Source organism: Mesoplodon bidens (genome assembly GCF_964165515.1).
Source record: "Mesoplodon bidens genome assembly, chromosome: 5".
NCBI classification, from domain to species: domain Eukaryota; kingdom Metazoa; phylum Chordata; class Mammalia; order Artiodactyla; family Ziphiidae; genus Mesoplodon; species Mesoplodon bidens.
Genome location: NC_138161.1, coordinates 75,241,554 through 75,264,959, shown reverse-complemented (window position 1 = coordinate 75,264,959; position 23,406 = coordinate 75,241,554). Strand labels below are relative to the sequence as shown.

Genomic DNA, 23,406 nt, shown 5'->3' with positions numbered 1-23,406 from the left:
AGGTCTTTTCCTTCTGTTGTGTTTCTTTCCTAGAGAAGTTCCTTTAGCATTTGTTGTAAAGCTGGTTTGGTGGTGCTGAACTCTCTCAGCTTTTGCTTGTCTGTAAACGTTTTAATTTCTCCATCAAATTTGAATGAGATCCTTGCTGGGTAGCGTAATCTTGGTTGCATGTTTTCCTCCTTCATCACTTTAATTATGTCCTGCCACTCCCTTCTGGCTTGTAGAGTTTCTGCTGAGAGATCAGCTGTTATCCTGATGGGGATTCCCTTGTGTGTTATTTGTTGTTTTTGCCTTGCTGCTTTTAATATGATTTCTTTGTGTTTAATTTTTGACAGTTTGATTAATATGTGTCTTGGCGTATTTCTCCTTGGATTTATTCTGTATGGGACTCTCTGTGTCTCCTGGACTTGATTAACTATTTCCTTTCCCATATTAGGGAAGTTTTCAACTATAATCTCTTCAAATATTTTCTCAGTCCCTTTCTTTTTCTCTTCTTCTTCTGGAACCCCTATAATTCGAATGTTGGTGCGTTTAATGTTGTCCCAGAGGTCTCTGAGACTGTCCTCTGTTCTTTTCATTCTTTTTTCTTTATTTTGCTCTGCAGCAGTTATTTCCACTATTTTATCTTCCACCTCACTTATCCGTTCTTCTGCCTCAGTTATTCTGCTATTGATCCCATCTAGAGTATTTTTTATTTCATTTATTGTGTTTTTAATCGATGCTTGATTCATCTTTAGTTCTTCTAGGTCCTTGTTAACTGTTTCTTGCATTTTGTCTATTCTATTTCCAAGATTTTGGTTCTGGGAAATAGAATCTTGGATCATCTTTACCATCATTATTCTGAATTATTTTTCAGGTAGACTGCCTGTTACCTCTTCATTTGTTAGGTCTGGTGGGTTTTTATCTTGCTCCTTCTCCTGCTGTGTGTTTTTCTGTCTTCTCATTTTGCTTATGTTACTGTGTTTGGGGTCTCCTTTTTGCAGGCTGCAGATTTGTAGTTCCCGTTGTTTTTGGTGTCTGTCCCCAGTGGCTAAGGTTGGTTTAGTGGGTTGTGTAGGCTTCCTGGTGGAGGGGACTAGTGCCTGTGTTCTGGTGGATGAGGCTGGATCTTGTCTTTCTGGTGGGCAGGTCCACGTCTGGTGGTGTGTTTTGGGGTGTCTGCGGACTTTTTATGATTTTAGGCCGCCTCTCTGCTAATGGGTGGCGTTGTGTTCCTGTCTTGCTAGTTGTTTGGCATAGGGTGTCCAGCACTGTAGCTTGCTAGTCGTTGAGTGAAGCTGGGTGCTGGTGTTGAGATGGAGATCTCTGGAAGATTTTCGCCGTTTGATATTATGTGGAGCTGGGAGGTCTCTTGTGGACCAGTGTCCTGAAGTTGGCTCTCCCACCTCAGAGGCACAGCACTGACTCCTGGCTCCTCAATTTGGGATGATTTGTTGTCTATTCATGTATTCCACAGATGCAGGGTACATCAAGTTGATTGTGGAGCTTTAATCCGCTGCTTCTGAGGCTGCTGGGAGAGGTTTCCCTTTCTCTTCTTTGTTCTCACAGCTCCTGGGTCTCAGCTTTGGATTTGGCCCCGCCTCTGCGTGTAGGTCGCCGGAGGGCATCTGTTCTTCGCTCAGACAGGACAGGGTTAAATGAGCAGCCTCTTCGGGGACACTGGCTCACTCAGGCCGGGCGGGAGGGAGGGGCATGGAGTGCGGGGCGAGCCTGCAGCGGCAGAGGCCGGTGTGACGTTGCACCAGCCCGAGGTGTGCCATGCATTCTCCCAGGGAAGCCGCCCCTGGATCCCGGGACCCTGGCAGTGGCGGGCTGCACAGGCGCCCGGAAGGGCGGTGTGGACAGTGACCTGCGCTTGCACACAGGCTTCTTGGCGGCGGCAGCAGCAGCCCCAGCGTCCCACGCCCGTCACTGGGCTCCACGCTTTCAGCCGCGACTTGCGCCCGTCTGTGGAGCTCCTTTAAGCAGCGCTCTTAATCCCCTCTCCTCGCGCACCAGGAAATCAAGAGGGAAGAAAAAGTCTCTTGCCTCTTCGGCAGCTCCAGAGTTTTCCCGGACTCCCTCCCGGCTAGCTGTGGCACATTAGCCCCCTTCAGGCTGAGTTCTCGCCGTCAGCCCCAGTCCTCTCCTTGCGCTCTGACCGAAGCCCGAGCCTCAGCTTCCAGTGCCGCCCGCCCCGGCGGGCGAGCAGACAAGCCTCTCGGGCTGGTGAGTGCTGCTCGGCACCGATCCTCTGTGCGGGAATCTCTCCGCTTTGCCCTACCCAGGTATGTGGGGAGTTTCTTGCCTTTTGGGAGGTCTGGGGTCTTCTGCCAGCATTCAGTAGGTGTTCTGTAGGAGTTGTTCCACGTGTAGCTGTATTTCTGGTGTATCTGTGGGGAGGAAGGTGATCTCCGCGTCTTACTCCTCCGCCATCTTACCCGGAAGTTCCAGAGTAATATTTTTGATGTTTATCCAAGTTACTGCATTACTGTAGTTCATTCTATGTTCCATTGTTTATTCAGCCGTTTTTTTGATAATCCATTCTACTGATGTACTTCTGGGCTTTTACCAACTTAAGGCTATTTTGAATAAAGCTTGAGTAAAGCTTGAATATAGTTGCTGAATATTTTTATGGACATATGTTTTCATTTGGGGGAGATGGTAAATTCCAAAGGGAAGAATTTCAGAGACATCAGACAGATGTATCTTTAGTTTTAGAAAAAACTGTCAGATCTTTTTTCAAAGCAGCTGTAACATTTTATACTCTCACCGATTTGTCTGAGAGTTCCAGTTGCCCTCCTTCCTCAACAAAATTTGCTGTTGTCATTTTTTTTCATTTTAGCCAACCTAGTGTGTATGTACTGGTATCTCACTGTGGTTTCAATTTGCACTTCCCTATGACTCATAATGCTGAGCACCTTTTCATGTCCTTATTGGCCATTTGTGTATCTTTCCTTATAAAGTGTCTATTCAAATCTTTTGGCCATTTTTGGTTGGATCACTTGTACTTTTACTATTGACTTGTAGGTGTTCTTTATGTAACCTGGACAGCAGTCCTTTGTCGCAGATTTTTTGAATATTTTCTCTGTCTGTGGCTTACCTATTCATTTTCTTAATGGCATCTTTTGATGAGCGGAAGTTTTTAACTTTGATTAAGTCTAATTCATCAATTTTTGTTCTTTTGTTATTCTTACTTCTGTGTCCTATCCAAGAAACCTTCATTTACTATCAATTCATGAAGATATTTTCCTGTTTCTTCTTTTATTGTTTTAGCTTTTATACTTAGCTCTGATTAATTCTGAATTAATTTTTATGGAGTTAAGGAATCAAAGTATATTTTCCTATATGGCTATTCAGTTGTTCCAGCACAATTTGTTGAAAGACTTTCTTTTTCCCATTGAATTGTTTTGGTGCCTTGTCAAAAGTGAAATGATCATTATTAACAGGGGTCATTTACAAGGCTATTTTGTTCCATTGATCTATTGTTGATCCATATGCCAGTATTACATTGACTTGATTACTGTGATTTTATAATAAATCTTAGAGTCAGATGATGTTAATTCTCCATTATTATTAGCTTTTTATATAGCTTTTTGTATTTTTTTTTAGTGGTTGCTCTAGGGATTATACATCCTTAATTTCTTAGTCTACATAGAATGAATGTTGCACCATGGCACATAAAATACAAAAAGCATGCAACCATATGGATCTATTACCCCATCCCCCTGTCCTTTATGCTCTAGCTGTCATATGTTAAATCAACATACTTTATAACCTCCATCATATAATATTATAATTCTTACTTTAAATGAGCATAGACAGTTTTTCAGTTCAAAGGAAAAAAGAATTTCATATTTACTCATATTTATTACTTATGGTACATTTTAACCCTTCCCTGGGGCTCTGTTCAGTTTTTTCAGTGTTTATCTCTCTTCTTCAAGTTGAATAATTTCTATTGATCTATCTTAAAGTTCATTGATTCTTTCTTTGGTAATCACAATATGCTATAAAAGTCTATCCAGTAAATTTTTATTTTAGATATTGTATTTTTTAATTCTTGACTTTCCAATTTTTAATAGTTTCTTGCTGAGATTTTCTCTCTTTTCATTCATTATTAGCTTATTTTCTTCTATGTCATTGAACATAGTTAACAGCTGATTTGAAATCCGAGTCAGCTAATTATATCATCTGGCCCACCTCAGGGTTGGTCTTTATTGACTGTCTACTCTTTTGAGTAGAAGCCATTTTCCTGTTTCTTCCCAGTTCAAGTAGTTTTGGATTGTATCCTAAACATTGCAGATGTTATGTTATGGAGACTCTGGATTCTGTTATGTTCCTCTAGAGTATTGATTTTTTTTTTTGGTATTGATTTGTTTTAACAGGTAGTTAACTTGGCTGAACTCAAATACTAAAAACTGTTTCCCCTAGGGTAATAATGTCAATTGCTTTAGCCTTAGATGAGCTACTTAAAGAGTCTTCCCTGTACACACGTATTTTAGGGATAAGCCAGAGATTTGGGAAGAGTTTATATGCGAAAACTGAGCTCTCATTTTCTCTTTTCGAGGATATCCTCTCACTTCTCAAAGCTGGAGCTGCCTTGATCTCTGTCCTCCAGTCTTAAAGCCAAAAAGACTATAGATTTCTATCAAAGTTCTAGCTTCCCTGCTTGGAATAGATTGTACCCTGCCCTCAATCTAATAGCCATAAAAAAACACCAAAACAAACAACAACAACAAAACAGGGAATTCACCCAGTGCTATCCTCTTCTTTCAATTAAAACAAATAATAGATTTTTTTAGTTCAGTTTTAGGTTCATAGTAAAATTAAGCAGAAAGTACAGAGAATTCCCAGAAACTCCCTGCCCCCCACACATGCACAGCTTCCCCCACTATCAATATCCTGCACCACAGTGGTACATTTTTTACAATTAATGAACCTACATTGGCACATCATTACCATCCCAAATCTATAACTTACATTAAGGGTACACTCTTGGCGTTCTATATTCTGTGTGTTTTGGCAAAATGTATAAAGACACCTATCCACCATCATACTATACAAAATAGTTTCACTGCCCTAAAATACTCCATGCTCTACCTATTCATCCTTCCTTCCTACCCTGGCAACCACTGACCTCTTTACTATTTCCATAGTTTTGCCTTTTCCAGAATAGTCATATATTACAGTTGGAATCATCCAGTACATAACCATTTTAGATTGGCTTTTTTCAAATAGTAATAGGCCTTCTTTCAATTTTTCTTATGTTCCCTCCATGTGCTTGGTCTTAGTCACCCTCCAGTGTTTTTAGGTAGTTACTTTGTCCAGAATTTATAGTTGTTATCTGTGGGAACTCTGATCTAATTAGAGCTACTCAGCCATTAACAGAAAAAAAGTTTGAAAATACAAATTTGTACATTTAACAGGAATAACCAGACTTCTGGTCACAGTTCAAGATTGATGTATCAGAGCTTATCTTAGATCAGGCCTATAATTATTAAATTTCAGGGATGGAATAGATCTTAATGGTCATCTAGTATACTAACAAATAACAGTTTTAAAATTAATCATAATTCCCATCACATAAAATGAAGTATCATTATTTTATTACTTATGATATACCATTTACCAAAAAAAGGACGATTATGTTCTAAATATATATAACAAACCTGTCAAGGCTGTTTCACTTATGGATTTAATTTGTAGAAAAACTTCTCCTTTCAGTGAAGTCCAGTTTTGAAAATTATCATATACTTCATTTTTAATACTGGTCAGCTCCCTTTTACTAAAAGTAAGTAACGAAAGAGTCTTATTCCAGAGATACTTGTATTCTGTCAATCTCTGACTGTAAAGAAGTAAGGAAAAATTAGGATTTTTAAAAATGGCAAGCATAATAACAAATATGTATTTGAAAAAAGGTTTTCTTTGAAAAAGCGTTTTAGAGTGACCATACAATCTACTGTTTAAATGGAGACAGTTATGAAAGTAAATGTAGGTGCTATCTGCATTATGCTGAGACAATATATAAACTGGGGTTATCCCAGGAAGACTGAGGTATATGGTCACCCCAACTCATTTCCATTGTGTTATAATATTTTAACTATAAATAAAGATAGCTAACTACTTTCATACACATTTTTCTATTAATCTTTTAAAATTAATTTAACAGCAAACATTTAGGGAAGGAAATTCAGTCAAAAGTGACTTAGTCAGGACTTCCCTGGTGGTGCAGTGGTTAAGAATCTGCCTGCCAATGCTGGGGACACAAGTTTGATCCCTGGTCTGGGAAGATCGCACATGCCGCGGAGCAACTAAGCCTATGTGCCACAACTACAGAGCCTGTGCTCTAGAGCCCACAAGCCACAACTGCTGAGCCCACGTGCCACAACTACTGAAGCCCGCACGCCTGGAGCCCGTGCTCTGCAACAAGAGAAACCACTATAATGAGAAGCCAGAACACCTCAATGAAGAGTAGCCCCCACTCACCGCAACTAGAGAAAGCCCACCTGCAGCAACGAAGACCTAATGCAGCCAAAAACAAATAAATAAAATAAAAAGGTGACTTAGTCACTGAGCCTAAAAGAGAATCTCAGATTTGTAGACAGCATTCTTCCTGTGCTATAGTCCTACAGGCAGTGTAAAACCTGGGGTAATAATAAATGAAACCTTTTTAAGTGACTGATCCAGTGCTTTTCCCACATCAAATGCCACAGCTCAAAGTAACCACATGTTTTTTACCATCTCAATGATTTTTATTACTTCAGATGTCCTGGCTATCATTTACCTAATAATCAAGCAAGATGCAGACATGGATATGAGTGTTATCAGCAAAAAGATGATGACTGAAGCCATGGGAGTTAATTATTTGCTTAATATTTATCTACCTAAGTAGATTAAGATCTATTATGCAGAGACTGTATCTGTCTTGTTCATCACAGTCTCCCTTGCACCTAGCACAGTACCTACCACACAGTATGTACTCAACACATATTGATGAATGAATGAATGAGTGAAAAAAATAGATCATGCTGTTGGAGGCATAAAGAAGTAAGAAATACTGAGGATAAAATACTGGACAACACTAATATTTATGGGAATAAATCAGAAAAGAAACCCTCAAAGGAGACGAGGGAGGAGCAACCAGTGAGTCAGAAGCAAAGCCAAAAAGATAACGTCGGAAAAGCCAGGGGATAAGAGAATTTAAAGTAGAGAGTAGTGGTCAGTGTTTAAGGCCTCAGACAAAGGCTGAACAGAGTCCATTATATCCGGTATTAAGGAGGTCTTTGGTGACCTCAGAGAGAGGCTTCAGGTAGAAAAAGACTGAGCAGTAAAGCAGAAGTGAGAAAATAGTTATGTGGTACCAGCAATCAAGAACCTTGATTGAGGCAGCAAGGAGAGAAAAAGGAAGATACACAGTAGAAAGGTTTGTTAGGATGGGAGACACCTGAGTGTTTACAGAGCTGAGCAGACAGTATGAGTACAGTCACAGAGGCTAAAAAACACAGGCAAGAGATGTGATCATTTCTTGCGCAAAGAACTAGAAAGAAAGGACAGATGTAAAACAAAGGCTGAAAGATTAGCCTTTGCCAGGAAGAAGAAGGGTGGTGTCATTCTGTGTGGTTAATTAATAAGGTCCACCTGAATGACCAAACGCCACAGGGAATCCTCAATCAGCATGCAGACCTGGGAGCTAAGAGAGACGTTGACTTCAAAAAAAAATCAAAGAAAGGGGTGGGGCTGAGGGAGGGATGGATTGGGAGGTTGAGGTTAGCAGATGCAAACTATTACATATAGAATGGATAAACAACAAGGTCCTACTGTATAGCACAGGAACTATATGCAATATCCTGAGATAAACCATAATAGAAAAGGATATAAAAATGAATGTATATAACATGTATAACTGAATCACTTTGCTGTACAGCAGAAATTAACACAACATTGTAAATCAACTGTACTTCAATTAAAAACAAGCCAAAAAAAAAAAAAATCAAAGAAAGAGTCCAACAGATCTCTAAAGCAAAGGGGAGCAATGGTGAGGATGGGAAGTTTGAATGCGAAGCCAGGAAGTGGTAAGACAGAGACAAGAACTATGAACTAAGTCAAGGTTAAAGGCCTAATGGGCCCAAAGTAAGGCAGCTGCTGGGAGCAAGTCATGTACATGGGGGTCAAGGCCTAAAGGGATATTTAATAGAAGAAAGACCGGATATGGATGCATGTGCTTCTGTAGGGAAAAAAGGTAGGAAACAGAAAAATCAAGCCTCTTAGCGAAGAGCAGATCCATCACATTTTGTGTGGCCTAGATCTTATATGATTGGTATGGATAGAGGGATGGCTTTCTTGTAAAAGATGACTACAAAATTAGATTTAAAAGTGTGCACCACCCCCTGGCAATGGGCAAAGAGACACCTGATTGGTGGTGGTGCTCTTGTATCAGTCAGGGGCAAAGCAGATGTCTAGTCCTTTCTTCATCGTAGCTTGATGCCTGGGTTGGTGGCCAGAGCTGTTTCATGGCTGGGGCACATAAAATGTTGAAAAATAAAAAAAAAAAAAAAAAAAAAAAAAAAGTGTGCACTTATAGATTGAGAAAAATCATTACAAATAAAATTGTAAAAGTTAATAAATCTCATCAATATCACAAAATACAGAAAAACAATATAACTTTTTAATAAGTAACAGCTCTACAATACTTATTTTGTGTATAATTTTTGGCTACATGCTTTACAAGCAACTTTTCATATGAGAACCATTGTATAATAATACTTTGTGTGGAGAGAATATAAAAATTATACAGCCTTTCATCTAGCAAGGCCATTAGTTTTATTATCTGTGGTAGTTTAGAAAGATTCTTTTAGCCTCACAGCCATTATTGGTAATATCATGTAAATATTACGCATTGTCAAATTTGGGAAAATCCTTATAAAAATTTTTCATATATGATAAAATTTTTGGCATTTCAAGTTTTCTTGGAAAATGACATCTTAAATTGCCTTTGAAATGATGAAACTCATGAACCAGCTTATCTCAGATGTCCTTGAAGTGGTATACTATGATTTTTATGTTATATTCATTGATGTCAGCAGCTTTGGTCAAATCAGCAAGAAACTAAAATCTTTCTCCAATGTATTCAAATAATTAACTCATCTTCATTGAATGGATTACAAAATAATCCAAGAGATTTTATTGAAAAGGTATTGCTTATGATGTAATCTGAAAAAATGTTATAATTTGTTTTTTATGACAGAATAATTTCTATTGTTTAAATTGTTCATCTTTATTGCTTTTACTCTTTTAATTCAAAAATATTCATACACATCCCTATTTTTAGTCTGCAATGTCTTGCTTGTGTAATTGAAGCAGTCTAAAATGTCTTTCCAAATGGCAGTTATAATGTATATTCCCAACACAACTTTCTCTCTCAGATCCCTCAAATGCCAGGGACTACTCCAAACGCATACTGACATCAGAAGTAGGAGAAGGGAAATCAGAGTGCAAAGATACAGAATTTTTACAATTATAATTTAAAACTTTTGCCAGGGGCCCTCCCAGAAGCTTGGAAGGGGGTCCTGAGTGTGGGGTTCTGAAACTTAAGTATCATTTGACTCACAGGAAATACGCCTGTGTTGATAACTTTAACTCTCTTTGTGAAATACAAGGCAAGACACACAGCTGGTGAGAGATGAGTAGCACAAAGAATTTTAAGCAGAATATTGAGGATTTAGAATAGTATTGAAGAAATTGAGGGCCTGGTGTTTAACAACCTGTAAGTGTGTATAAAGACTGAGGGTTTTAAGGGTAAATAAGCAGAGGTAAAAGTAGCTGGAGTATTGGTAAATTCCTTTATGCAGAAACATACTCTATGAAGAAAATCCTAAAGAATACACACACACACACACACACACACACACAAATACTAGAATAAATGGGTTCATCAAGATCACAGGATACATAAACCATGTGCAAAAACCAATCTGTTTACTAGCAATGATGAATCCCAAAAATAAAGTTAAGAAAAAAATCCCACTTGTCATAACATCAAAAAGAATAAAATCTTTAGAAATAAACTTAATAAAAGGAGTGCAAGACTTGTATACTAAAAACAAAACATTTCTGAGAGAACTGAAGATCTCAGTGGAAAGATATATGGATTCTTGGATTAAAAAATTCAACATTTTAAAAATGGCAATTTTCCCCAAATTGACCTATAGATTTAATGCTATATCTATCAAAATCCCAGTAGGCTACTTTTCAGAAATTGACAAGATGATCCTAAAATTTATATGGAAATACAAGGTTCCCAGAATAGCCAAAACAATCTTGAAAACAAAGAAATTTGAAGGGCTTACATTTCTTGATCTCAAAATTCACTAAAAATTATAATATTCAAGAGAGTGTGGTACTGACATTAAGAATAGATATACATCAATAGATGAATAAAATAGAATAGAGAGTCCAGAAATAATTCCTTCCATTCATGGTGAATTAATTTTAGGTAAAGGGACCAAGGCAACTCAATAGGGAAAGAATAGTCTTTTTAACAAACAGTGCTAGAATAATTGAATATTCACATGAAAAAAAAAGATGAATTTAGATCCTTACTTTACATCATTCACAAGAGTTAAAATGGATCACAGACCTAAAGGTAAGAGCTAAAACTATAAAACCTTCAGAAGAAACTACTGGAAAAAATCTTTGTGACCTTTGGTTAGGCAGAGTTCTTATACACATTACCAGAAGCACAATCCCTAAAAGAAAACATTGATTAAACTGTATTTCACTAAAAATAATAACTTTCGTTCTTCGAAAAGATGCAGTTAAAAAAACGAAAAGACTTGCCACAGACTGGGAGAAAGTATTTACAAATCATATTTCAAATAAAAGACTTGTACTCAGAATATACAAAGAACTCTTATAATCTGATAACAAGAAAACAAACCAATGAAAAATAGAAAAAATATTTTAATAGATATTTCACCAAATAACCACAAAAATGGTTAATAAGCACACGAAAAGATGTTCAACACCATTAGTCATTTGGGAAACACAAATCAAAGCACAATGAGGTACCATTTCACAGCCTCTAGAATGGCTACTATAAAAAAAAGACAGACAATAAGAAATGTTGTCAAGAACACAGTGAAAGTAGAATCCTCATTCCTGGTAGGAATGTAAAATAGTGCAGCCATTTTGCAAAATAGTTTTGCAGTTTCTTAAAGGTTAAATATTAATTTACCATATGATTCAGTAATTCTACACTTAGGTATCTACTCAAAAGAAATGAAACATACATCCACACAAAGACTTACATGTGAACGTTTATAGCAGCATTATTCATAAGTGCCAACAAGTGGAAACAATCCAAACGTCCTTCAACTAATAAATGCATAAATAAAATGTGGTATGTTCAGACAATGGAACACTATTTAGCAATAAAAAGGAACAAAGTACTGATGCATGATACAACATGGATAAACATCAAAAACATTATTGAAAGATGTCAGATATAAAAGACCACATATTGTAGGATTCCATATATTTGAATTGTCCAGAGAAATACAAATATATAGAAACAGAAAGAAGATAAGCAATTGCCTAGGATTGGTGGTGAAGATAGAGATTGAAAATGGCATGAGGATCTTCTAAGGATGGCTCAAATGTTCTAATATTGGATGTGGTAATGGTTGCACAACTCAGTAAGTTTACTAAAAATCATTACATTGTCTACTTAAAAGGGGTGGATTTTGTAGTATGTAACTTATATCTCAATACAGCTGTTTAAAAAAGACATGAGCTGATTATGGGATCAAGGCTAGAAAACAAAGTAAGGCCAGGAAATGGTTGGGAAAATCAGAAAAAAAAAAAAAAAACCCAAACCCAACAAACAAAAAACAAAACTAGAAGCCTTAATGTGGCTGAAGAGTTGGTGTGAAAGTGAGAGATTTGGGGAGTTGGCTTGAAAATTTCAGAGATGACAGAGTCTGGATTTATAAACAAGAAAAATTAAAGGATAAGTATATTTCAAACAATTTATGAAAGATTCACAATAGGAATCCTATAAAGGTAAGCACTACCAAAATATTTCAAATATGGATTGATTTGGAATATTGGAGTTATACACAACTTTACATAAAGTGAAGTATACCTATATTCCATATTGTTTTTTAGTATCTATTTTACAGGCTTTCAAAAGTTAATTTCCATTCTCAAAAGACACTTTATTCTGAATAGCAGTTGTGCTGAGCCAACTGAGGCGTACCACAGCTACTCCTCATCATCCCCTTGCGAGAGACAGGTTGGAAATGAGGTCAGGGAAAATACAAAGCATGAAGAACACTTTGCTGGAGGCTAGGTGATTAAGCCCTACTTCAATTAAACAAATGAGAGAATAATTTAAAAAGAGCAAAGTGACTCAAAGACATAATGCATTGATCTCTTGAAAGTTCCTTTTGGACTCTGTAAATAAAGATGATTACATCTGAGTAGCTAAAGCTCAAGCTTCTTTTATTTACCACTTTAAGAGAGAAGACTATAAGCTCCTTTTCTTTATCCACAGCAAACTTGAAGTTTTACGTTCTGGTAGATATTTTTTTTTAAATAATCAGTAAACTAGTTTAAAATGAGCTTTTAGTAATGCAACAAAATCACTGAACTCTATAACTTTTGGTTTGATTTTATTTTCACCAGACTGCCTTTTCCCATGCAATGTACTTACTAGTGAGAGTATTAATAAAACCTGTAATTATTTTTATTCATCTGTCACAAATTTTTATTTATACTGTCTAGTTAAATGGTTACTTCTAAAATTTCTAGTGTTACTTTTTTATATAAATCAGATCCCAAACTCCCAATTTGTGATCATTTATCTAAAAGTAAACAAAAACCACAGATCTTTTGAAAACATTTTAAAAAATAAGCAGTAAAAGTATAATGCAAAATGATGACAAAATTACAACACAGAATAATAATAACATTTAAATATGTATAAGTTTTTTCAAGAATTTAAAATACTACAAATTACATGTAAAATGTGAATAATAAAGACTGACTTTATCAGTCCATAATATCCTGAAGCAGCATTAATTGTCTACTCTAGTCCTAGTCTAACCTTTAAAATTTAGTCAATCCTGCCATCCATAATGGCATCTCTGGATAAAACAAATGGGACTTCCCAAGCGGACCTGAGCCAAAGCTATTGTTGGGGCCAAGATTGAATACTGATGGTCCTGACTAAAATGGAGATTTGGGGTCACCTGGGTGATATCCTGCTGGTTCAATAATAGATTTCTAGGAAAAGACAGAGAAGATTTCTGATGACAAAAATTGTCATCTGGGGCTTCCCTGGTGGCGCAGTGGTTGAGAGTCTGCCTGCCGATGCAGGGGACGTGGGTTCGTGCCCCGGTCCGGGAAGATCCCACATGCCGCAGAGCGGCTCGGCCCGTGAGCCATGGCCGCTGGGCCTGCACGTCCGGAGCCTGTGCTCCGCAACGGGAGAGGCCACGACAGTGAGAGCCCCGCATACCACAAAAAAAAAAAAAAAAAAAAAAAATTGTCATCTGTTTTGTGAGTAGACTCATTCATTCATTCAAAAATTATTTATTTAGCATCAGTTATGTGCAAGGCATTAATGAAAGGTTAGATGGCTAACAGGTTATCACCAGATATTACATAAAAAATTATTAGCCCAGATAATTTTTTTAACAGAACAATATTCCCAATAATAATAAGTAGATTGGAAAAAATAAGAACATTAAAAGTATTTACCCGGCATATTTTTTTTAGTCATCCAGAACCTGTGTCTATTTATAATGTTCATTTAACTTATTTCCCTTTTCTAAGATCTAAAAGTTACTCAATTTAAAAATTAATCATTCTTTCTGATATTCTCAATATATTCAATTCCATTTTTAAAAAGTACTTCCTATTTTCTTTAGAATATTGGGCTTTACCTTTAGTTATTTTAAAGCCTTCACAGATTATATAAAAGGAGATTTAACACCATTTATATTGGAAATTTCTAAATTTAGGAGGTCTATTACTATCCATTTAGAAAGTTTCCCAATTCTATTCTTTTCATGTCACTGGACTGTTGGTCAGGAGATCAAGTATACCAAGAAATTCTGGCCAAGAGGAAAATGAATTAGTTACTGTGCTTTCATTCTAAATGTCACTGCAAAATCAGAACAAGGTGTTTGCCTAATTTAAATGTTATTGGCAAAACTATTTAGTTGAGATAATAGTTTTAAAAAAAGTGAAGTGTTTCTATTTTTTTCAACAACACTATAATATTAAACTATATAAATATAGAAACTATATTACTAAAAGGTGTTTGAATGTTTATAAAGTTAGTATTAAATGAGTGTATATTTTCAATACTATAATTTTCAATTCTTTAAAGATAATCTTACCTGAAGATTTGTGATTGTCTTTGTTTAATTTTTAACTCATGTTTCAACTGACTCAATTCTTTCTGTACTCTCTGAAAATCATTTTGGTGACTTTTTAACTGCATGCTTGCATCTCGAATTCTAAAAATATAAACAAATAACAACCATTATAAGCCTAAATATTTCCTCATGAGTACTTTATCAAAATTTAAATCCACTTTTTTCATTGCAGCACTATTTACAATAGCCAGGACATGGAAGCAAACTAAATGTCCATCAACAGAGGTATGGATAAAGAAGATGTGCTACATATATACAATGGAATATTACTCAGCCATAAAAAGAAGAAAATAATGCTATTTGCAGCAACATGGATGGACCTAGAGATTGTCATACTGAGTGAAGTAAATCAGACACAGAAAAGACAAATATCATATGATACTGCTTATATGTGGAATCTAAAAAAAGGGTACAAATGAACGCAGTTACAAAACAGAAGTAGAGTCACAGATGTATCAATAGAAAACAAACTTATGGTTACCAGCAGATAAGGAAGGGGAGGGATAAACTGGGAGATTGGGATTGACATATACACACTACTACATATAAAATAGATAATAAATAAGAACCTACTGTACAGCACAGGGAGCTCTACTCAGTACTCTGTAATGGGCTATGGGGAAAAAAATCTAAAAAAATAGTGGATATATGTATATGTATAACTGATTCACTTTGCTGTACACCTGAAACTAACACAATATAGTAAATCAACTATAGTCCCCCCAAAATTTTTTTTTAATTTTAAATCCATTTTTAATAAAAATAAAATAAAACCATGGGGGGGGAGGACCTTCAAGATGGTGGAGAAGTAAGACGTGGAGATCACCTTCCTCCCCACAATTACATCAAAAGTACATCTACATGTGGAACAACTCTTATAGAACATCTACTGAATGCTGGCAGAAGACCTCAGACTTCCCAAAAGGCAAGAAAATCCCCACATACCTAGGTAGGGCAAAAGAAAACAGAAAAAACAGAGACAAAAGAATAGGAACAGGACCTGCACTTCTGGGAGGGAGCTGTAAAAGAGGAAAAGTTTGCACACAGTAGGAAGCCCCTTCGCTGGTAGAGATGGGAGGTGGACGGGGGGAAGCTTTGGAGGCATGGAGGAGAACACAACAACAGGGGTGCAGAGGGCAAAGTGGAGAGATTCCTGCACAGAGGATCGGTGCCGACCAGCAGTCACCAGCCTGAGACAATTTTCTGCTCACCCGCTGGAGCGGGTGGGGGCTGGGAGCTGAGACTTGGGCTTCGGAGGTCAGATCCCAGGGAGAGGACTGGGGTTGGCTGCATGAAGACAGCCTGAAGGGGTCTAGTGTGCTAAAAGTAGCTGGGAGGGAGTCAGGGAAAAAGTCTGGACCTGCCAAAGAGGCAAGAGACCATTGTTTCGGGGTGTGTGAGGAGAGGGGATTCCTTCCATGTGTGCCCACAGGAGACAGAGCACTACCTAAGCGAGCTCCAGAAATGGGCATGAGCTGTGGATAGCAGCTCAGACCACAGAGATGGGCATGAAATGCTAACGCTGCTGCCACTGCCGCCAAGAATCCTATGTGCAAACACAGGTCACTACCCATACCCACCCACAGGAGCGGTTATGGGCAGGTATGGGTAGTGACCTGCACAGGAGCCTGTGCAGCACACCACTGCCACTGTCCCCAGATCCAGGGACAACTTCCCCGAGAGAACACACAGCACCTCAGGCTGTTGTAATATCACGCTGGCCTCTGACGCTGCAGGCTCCCGCTGCTGCAGGCTCCCGCCGCTGCAGGCTCTGATCACATTCCACTTATGACTACCATCCCCCTCCCCCTCCCTGGCCTGAGACAGCAAAAGAGCCCTAATCAGCCGTTGCTTTAACCCACTCCTGTCTGGGTGGGGAACAGATGCCTGAGGGCGACCTACACACAGAGGTGGGGCCAAAACCAAAGCTGAACCCCAGGAGCTGTGTGAACAAAGAAGAGAAAAGGAAATCTCTCCCAGCAGCCTCAGGAGCAGCAGATTACATTCCCACAATCAATTAGATGAACCCTGCATCTGTGGAATACCTGAATAGACAATGAATATTCCCAAAATTGAGGCAGTGGACTTTGGGAGCAACTATAGACTAGGGGTTTACTGTCTGCGACTGATTTGTTTCTGATTTTTATGTTTATCTTAGTTTAGTTTTTAGTGCTTGCTATCATTGGTGGATTTGTTTATTGGTTTGGTTGCTCTCTTTTTTTTAATTTTATTATTTCTTTATTTTATAATTTTTAAAATTTTATTATTTTTTTTCTTCCCTTTTTTTTTGTTCCTTTTCTTCTGAACCATGTGGCTGACAGGGTCTTGGTGCTCTGGCTGGGTGTGAACCCTAAGCCTCCGAGGTGGGAGAGCCAAGTCCAGGACACTGGACCACCAGAGACACGCTCCAGCTCCACTTAATACCAATCGGCGAGAGCTCTCCCAGAGATCTCCATCTCAACGCTAAGACCCAGCTCCACCCAACGGCCAGCAAGCTCCAGTGTGGGATGCCCCATGCCAAACAACTAGCAAGACAGGAACACAACCCCACTCTTCAGCAGAGAGGCTGCCTAAAAATCACACTAAGTTCACAGACACCCCGAAACACAAAACCGGACACACCCTGCCCACCAGAAAGACAAGATCCAGCCCCACCCATCAGAACACAGGCACCAGGCCCCACCACCAGGAAGCTTACACAAGCCACTGAACCAACCTAACCCACTAGGGGCGGACACCAAAAACAACAGGAGCTATGAACTTGCAGCCTGCAAAAAGGAGACACCAAACACAGTAAGTAAAACAAAATGAGAAGACAAATATGCAGCAGATGAATGACCAAGGTAAAAACCCACCACACCAAACAAATGAAGAGGAAATAGGCAGTCTACCTGAAAAAGAATTCAGAGTAATGATAGTAAAGATGATCCAAAATCTTGGAAATAGAATGGAAAAAATACAAGAAACGTTTAACAATGACTTAGAAGGACTAAAGAGCAAACAACAATGATGAACACCACAATAAACGAAATTAAAAATTCTTTAGAGGGAATCAATAGCAGAATAACTGAGGCAGAAGAACGGATAAGTGACCTGGAAGATAAGATAGTGGAAATAACCACCAAAGAGCAGAATAAAGAAAAAAGAATGAAAAGAATTGAGGGCAGTCACAGAGAACTCTGGGACAACATTAAACATGCCAACATTCAAATTATAGGGGTCCCAGAAGAAGTCCTGGGTCTGATAAAATATTTGAAGAGATTATAGTTGAAAATTTCCCTAATATGGGAAAGGAAACATTTAATCAAGTCCAGGAAGTGAAGAGAGTCCCACACAGGATAAATTCAAGGAGAAACACACCAAGACACATATTAATCAAACTGTCAAAAATTAAATACAAAGGAGAAACATTAAAAGCAGCAAGGGAAAAGCAACAAATAAAATACAAGGGAATCCCCATAAGGTTAAGAGCTGATCTTTCAGCAGAATCTCTGCAAGCCAGAAGGGAGTGCTAGGACATATTTAAAGTGATGAAAGGGAAAAAACTACAACCAAGATTACTCTAGTGAGCAAGGATCTCATTCAGATTCGACAGAGAAATTAAAACCTATACAGACAAGGAGAAGTAAAGAGAATTCAGCACCACCAAACCAGCTTTACAACAAATGCTAAATGAACTTTGCTAGGCAGGAAACACAAAGAAGGAAAAGACCTACAAAAACAAACCCAAGGGGCTTCCCTGGTGGCACAGTGGTTGAGAGTCTGCCTGCCAATGCAGGGGACGCGGGTTCATGCCCCGGTCCGGGAGGATCCCACATGCCGCGGAGAGGCTGGGCCCGTGAGCCATGGCCACTGGGTCTGCGCGTCCGGAGCCTGTGCTCCATGACAGGAGAGGCCACAGCAGTGGGAGGCCCGCGTACCGCAAAAAAAGAAAAAACACAAAAAAACCCAAAACAATTATGAAAATGGTAATAGGAACATATATATCGATAATTACCTTAAATGTAAATGGATTAAATGCTCCAACGAAAAGACACAGAATGGCCGAATGGATACAAAAACAAGGCCCATATATATGCTGTCTACAAGAGACCCACATCAGACCTAGGGACAAATATAGACTGAAAATGAGGGGATGGAAAAAGATATTCCTTGCAAATGGAAATCAAAAGAAAGCTGGAGTAGCAAGTCTCATATCAGACAAAATAGACTTTAAAATAAAATTACAAGATACAAAGAAGGACACTACATAATGACCAAGGGATCAATGCAAGAAGAAGGTATAACAATTGTAAATATTTATGCACCCAACATAGGAGCACCTCAACAGATATGGCAAATGCTCACAACCATAAAAGGGGAAATCAACAGTAACACAGTAATAGTAGGGGACTTTAAAACCCCACTTTAGCCAATGGACAAATAATCCAAAATGAAAATAAATAAGGAAACCCAAGCTTTAAATAACACATTAGACAAGATGGACTTAACTGATATTTATAGGATATTCCATCCAAAAACAACAAAATACACTTTCTTCTCAAATGCTCATGGAACATTCTGCAGGATAGATCATATCATGGGTCACAAATCAAGCCTCAGAAAATTTAAGAAACTTCAAATTGTATCAAGTACCTTTTCCAACCACAATGTTATGAGACAGGAAAAAACTGTAAAAAAAAAAAAAACACTTGAAAGCTAAACGATACACTAGTAAATAACCAAGAGATCACTGAATAAATTAAAAAATACCTAGAAACAAATGAAAATGAAAACACAATGACCCAAAACCTATGGGATGCAGCAAAAGCAGTTCTAAGAGGGAAGTTTATAGCAATACAATTCTACCTCAAGAAACAAGAAACATCTCAAATAACCTAACCTTACACCTAAAGCAATTAGAGAAAGAAGAACAAAAAACCCCCAAAGTTAGCAGAAGGAAAGAAATCATAAAGATCAGGCAGAAATAAATGAAAAAGAAATGAAAGAAACAATAGCAAAGATCAATAAAACTAAAAGTTGGTTCATTGAGAGGATAAACAAAACTGGTAAACCATTAGCCAGACTCATCAAGAAAAAAAGAAGACTCAAATCAACTGAATTAGAAATGAAAAAGGAGAAGTAACAAATGACACTGAAGAAATACAAAAGATCATGAGAGATTACTACAAGCAACCATATGCCAATAAAATGGACAACCTGGAAGAAATGGACAAATTCTTAGAAAAGCACAACCTTCCAAGACTAAACCAGGAAGAAGTAGAAAATATGAACAACTAATCACAAGTAATACAATTGAAACTGTGATTAAAATTCTTCCAATAGACAAAAGCCCAGGATCAGAAGGCTTCACAGGTGAATTCTCTCAAACATTTAGAGAACAGCTAACACCTATCCTTCTCAAACTCTTACAAAATATAGCAGAGGGAGGAACACTCACAGATTCATTCTACGAGGCCACCATCACCCTGATACCAAAACCACACAAAGATGTCACAAAAATGGAAAACTACAGGCCAATATCACTGATGAACATAGATGCAAAAATCCTCAACACAATACTAGCAAATAGAATCCAACAGCACATTAAAAGCACCATACGCCATGATGAAGTGGGGTTTATCCCAGGAATGCAAGGATTCTTCAATACACACAAATCAATCAATGTGATACACCATATTAACAAATTGAAGGATAAAAACCATATGATCATCTCAATAGATGCAGAAAAAGCTTTTAACAAAATTCAACACCCATTTATGATGAAACTCTCCAGAAAGTAGTCACAGAGGGAACTTACCTCAACATAACAAAGGCCATATATGACAAACCCACAGCCAACATCATTCTCAGTGAAAAACTGAAAACATATCCTCTAAGATCAAGAACAAGACAAGGCTGCCCACTCTCACCATTGTTATTCAACATACTTTTGGAAGTTTTAGCCACAGCAATCAGAGAATAAAAAGAAATAAAAGGAATCCAAATCAGAAAGAAGAAGTAAAGCTGTCACTGTTTGCAGATGACATGACATAGAGAATACTAAAGACGCTACCAGAAAATTACTAGAGCTAATAAATGAATTTGGTAAAGTAGCAGGATACAATATTAATGCACAGAAATCTCTTGCATTCCTATACACCAATGATGAAAAATGTGAAAGAGAAATTAAGGAAACACTCCCATTTACCATTGCAACAAAAAGAATAAAAACCTAGGAATAAACCTACCTAAGGAGACAAAAGACCTGTATACAGAAAACTATAAGACACTGATGAAAGAAATTAAAGAAGATAAAAACAGATAGTGAAATATACCATGTTCTTGGATTGGAAGAATCAACATTGTGAAAATGACTATACTACCCAAAGCAATCTACAGATTCCATGCAATCCCTTGTATCAAACTACCGATGGCAGTTTTCACAGAGCTAGAACAAAAAATTTCACAGTTTGTATGGAAACACAAAAGACCCTGAATAGCCAAAGCAAACTTGAGAAAGAAAAATGGAGCTGGAGGAATCAGGCTCCCTGACTTCAGACTATACTACAAAGCTACAGTAATCAAGGCAGTATGGTACTAGCACAAAAACAGAAATATAGATCAATGGAACAGGATAGAAAGTCCAGATATAAACCCATGCACCTATGGTCACATTATCTTTGATAAAAGAGGCAAGAATATACAATGGAGAAAAGACAATCTCTTCAATAAGTGGCACTGGGAAAACTGGACAGCTACAAGTAAAAGAATTAAATTAGAATACTTCCTAACACCATACACAAAAAATAAACTCAAAATGTATTAAAGTCCTAAATGTAAGGCCAGACACTATAAATCTCTTAGAGGAAAACATAGGCAGAACACTCTATGACATAAATCACAGCAAGATCCTTTTTGACCCACCTCCTAGAGAAATGGAAATAAAAACAAAAATAAACAAATGGGACCCAATGAAACTTAAAAGCTTTTGCACAGCAAAGAAAACCATAAAGAAGAGGAAAAGACTACCCTTCAGAATGGGAGAAAATATTTGCAAAGGATTAATCTCCAAAATATACAAACAGCTCATGCAGCTCAATATCAAAAATCAAACAACCCAATCCAAAAATGGGCAGAAGACCTAAATAGACATTTCTCCAAAGAAGATACACAGATTGCCAATGAGCACATGAAAGGATGCTCAACATCACTGATCATTAGAGAAATGCAAATCAAAAACACAATGAGGCCATCTTCACACCAGTCAGGATAGCCATCATCAAAAACTCTACAAACAATAAATGCTGGAGAGGGTGTGGAGAAAAGGGAACCCTCTTGCACTGTTGGTGGGAATGTAAATTGATACAGCCATTATGGAGAACAGTATGGAGTTTCCTTAAAAAACTAAAAATAGAACTACCATACGACCCAGGAATACCAATACTGGGCATATACCCTGAGAAAACCATAAACCAGAAAGGGACATCTACCACAGTGTTCACTGCAGCACTATTTACAATAGCCAGGACATGGAAGCAACCTAAGTGTCCATCTACAGACGAATGGATAAAGATGTGGCACATATATACAATGGAATATTACTCAGCCATAAAAGAAATGAAATTGAGTTATTTGTACTGAGTTGGATGGACCTAGAGTCTGTCATACAGAGTGAAGTAAGTCGGAAAGAGAAAAACAAATACCGTATGCTAACCCATATATATGAAGTCTTTAAAAAAAAATGGGGGGCTTCCCTGGTGGCACAGTGGTTGAGAGTCCGCCTGCCGATGCAGGGGACACGGGTTTGTGCCCCGGTCTGGGAGGATCCCGCATGCTGCGGAGTGGCTGGGCCCGTGGGCCATGGCCACTGGGCCTGCGCGTCCGGAGCCTGTGCTCCGCAACGGGAGAGGACACAGCAGTGAGAGGCCCGTGTATCACAAAAAAAAAAAAAAAAAAAAAAAAAAAAAAAATTGGTTCGATGAACCTAGGGGCAGGACAGTAATAAAGACACAGACGTACAGAATGGACTTGAGGACACGGGGAGGGGGAAGGGTAAGCTGGGACGAAATGAGAGAGTAACATTGACATATATACATTATGAAATGTAAAATAGATAGCTAGTGGGAAGCAGCTGCATAACTCAGGGAGATCAGCTCGGTGCTTTGTGACCACCTAGAGGGGTGGGATAGGGAGGTTGGGAGGGAGGCGCAAGAGGGAGGGGATATAGGGATATATGTATACATATAGCTGATTCACTTTGTTATACAGCAGAAACTAACACAGCATTCTAAAGCAACTATACTCCAATAAAGATGCTAAAAAAAAAACTAAAAATAACCTATGCTTCTCTTATATGCTAAATGAATGTACAGAGAAAGTATAGAGAGACACATACCAAATAGCCATTTTCCCTGGGGAGGAGAGTGGAATTCTCAGGCAGGGAAAAGGCAACAAATATTGAAGGGAAGCATAACTTTTTATGTTTTGTATTGTTTGAATTTTTGCAATGAACGTGTATTTTTACTTGTAATACTAATCAAAATGTACCTGAACAAATACCTACTTTTATCAAAGTAATACATGTATATAACTTAAAATGTCAAATATTTCTAAAAGAGTTATAAGAAAAAATAGTAATCATTTGATTTTACCCCAATTCTCACTGCCCCAAATAACTTTCAACTTTTTTTCTTCTAGTATTTAACTCTGTATTATTAAATAACATACTTATACTCTTAATTCTTAAATTTCATTTTAGATATTGTCTAGTGAATAAATCAGTTAAATCTGGTTCTGCTACTTAATATAATTGAGACCTGAATATGATGACTTAAATATAAAAAGGTATCAATATACTATCTTGCATAAAACAAATGTATTGGTAGCCAGTCCAAAGCTGATATGATAGCTTAGAGTGTTATCAGGGCCCCAGGATCCTTCCAACTCTGTGGTCTACTATCTTTGGTGTGTGTAAATTATTCTCATGGTCTTGATAATGGCA

The 23,406-nt window shown here is 37.8% G+C and overlaps 1 protein-coding gene across 1 annotated transcript in view; it reads right to left on the bottom strand.

Moving 5' to 3' along the window:
- Positions 1–23,406, bottom strand: part of LEKR1 (leucine, glutamate and lysine rich 1) — a 269,112-nt gene that overhangs the window by 141,463 nt on the left and 104,243 nt on the right. The window contains exons 5-6 of the mRNA XM_081235005.1: positions 14,385–14,504; positions 5,649–5,764 (exon numbers count right to left, since the gene is read on the bottom strand). Coding sequence (XP_081091131.1) covers positions 5,649–5,764; positions 14,385–14,504 — 236 coding nt within the window. The remainder of the gene's footprint in view (positions 1–5,648; positions 5,765–14,384; positions 14,505–23,406) is intronic.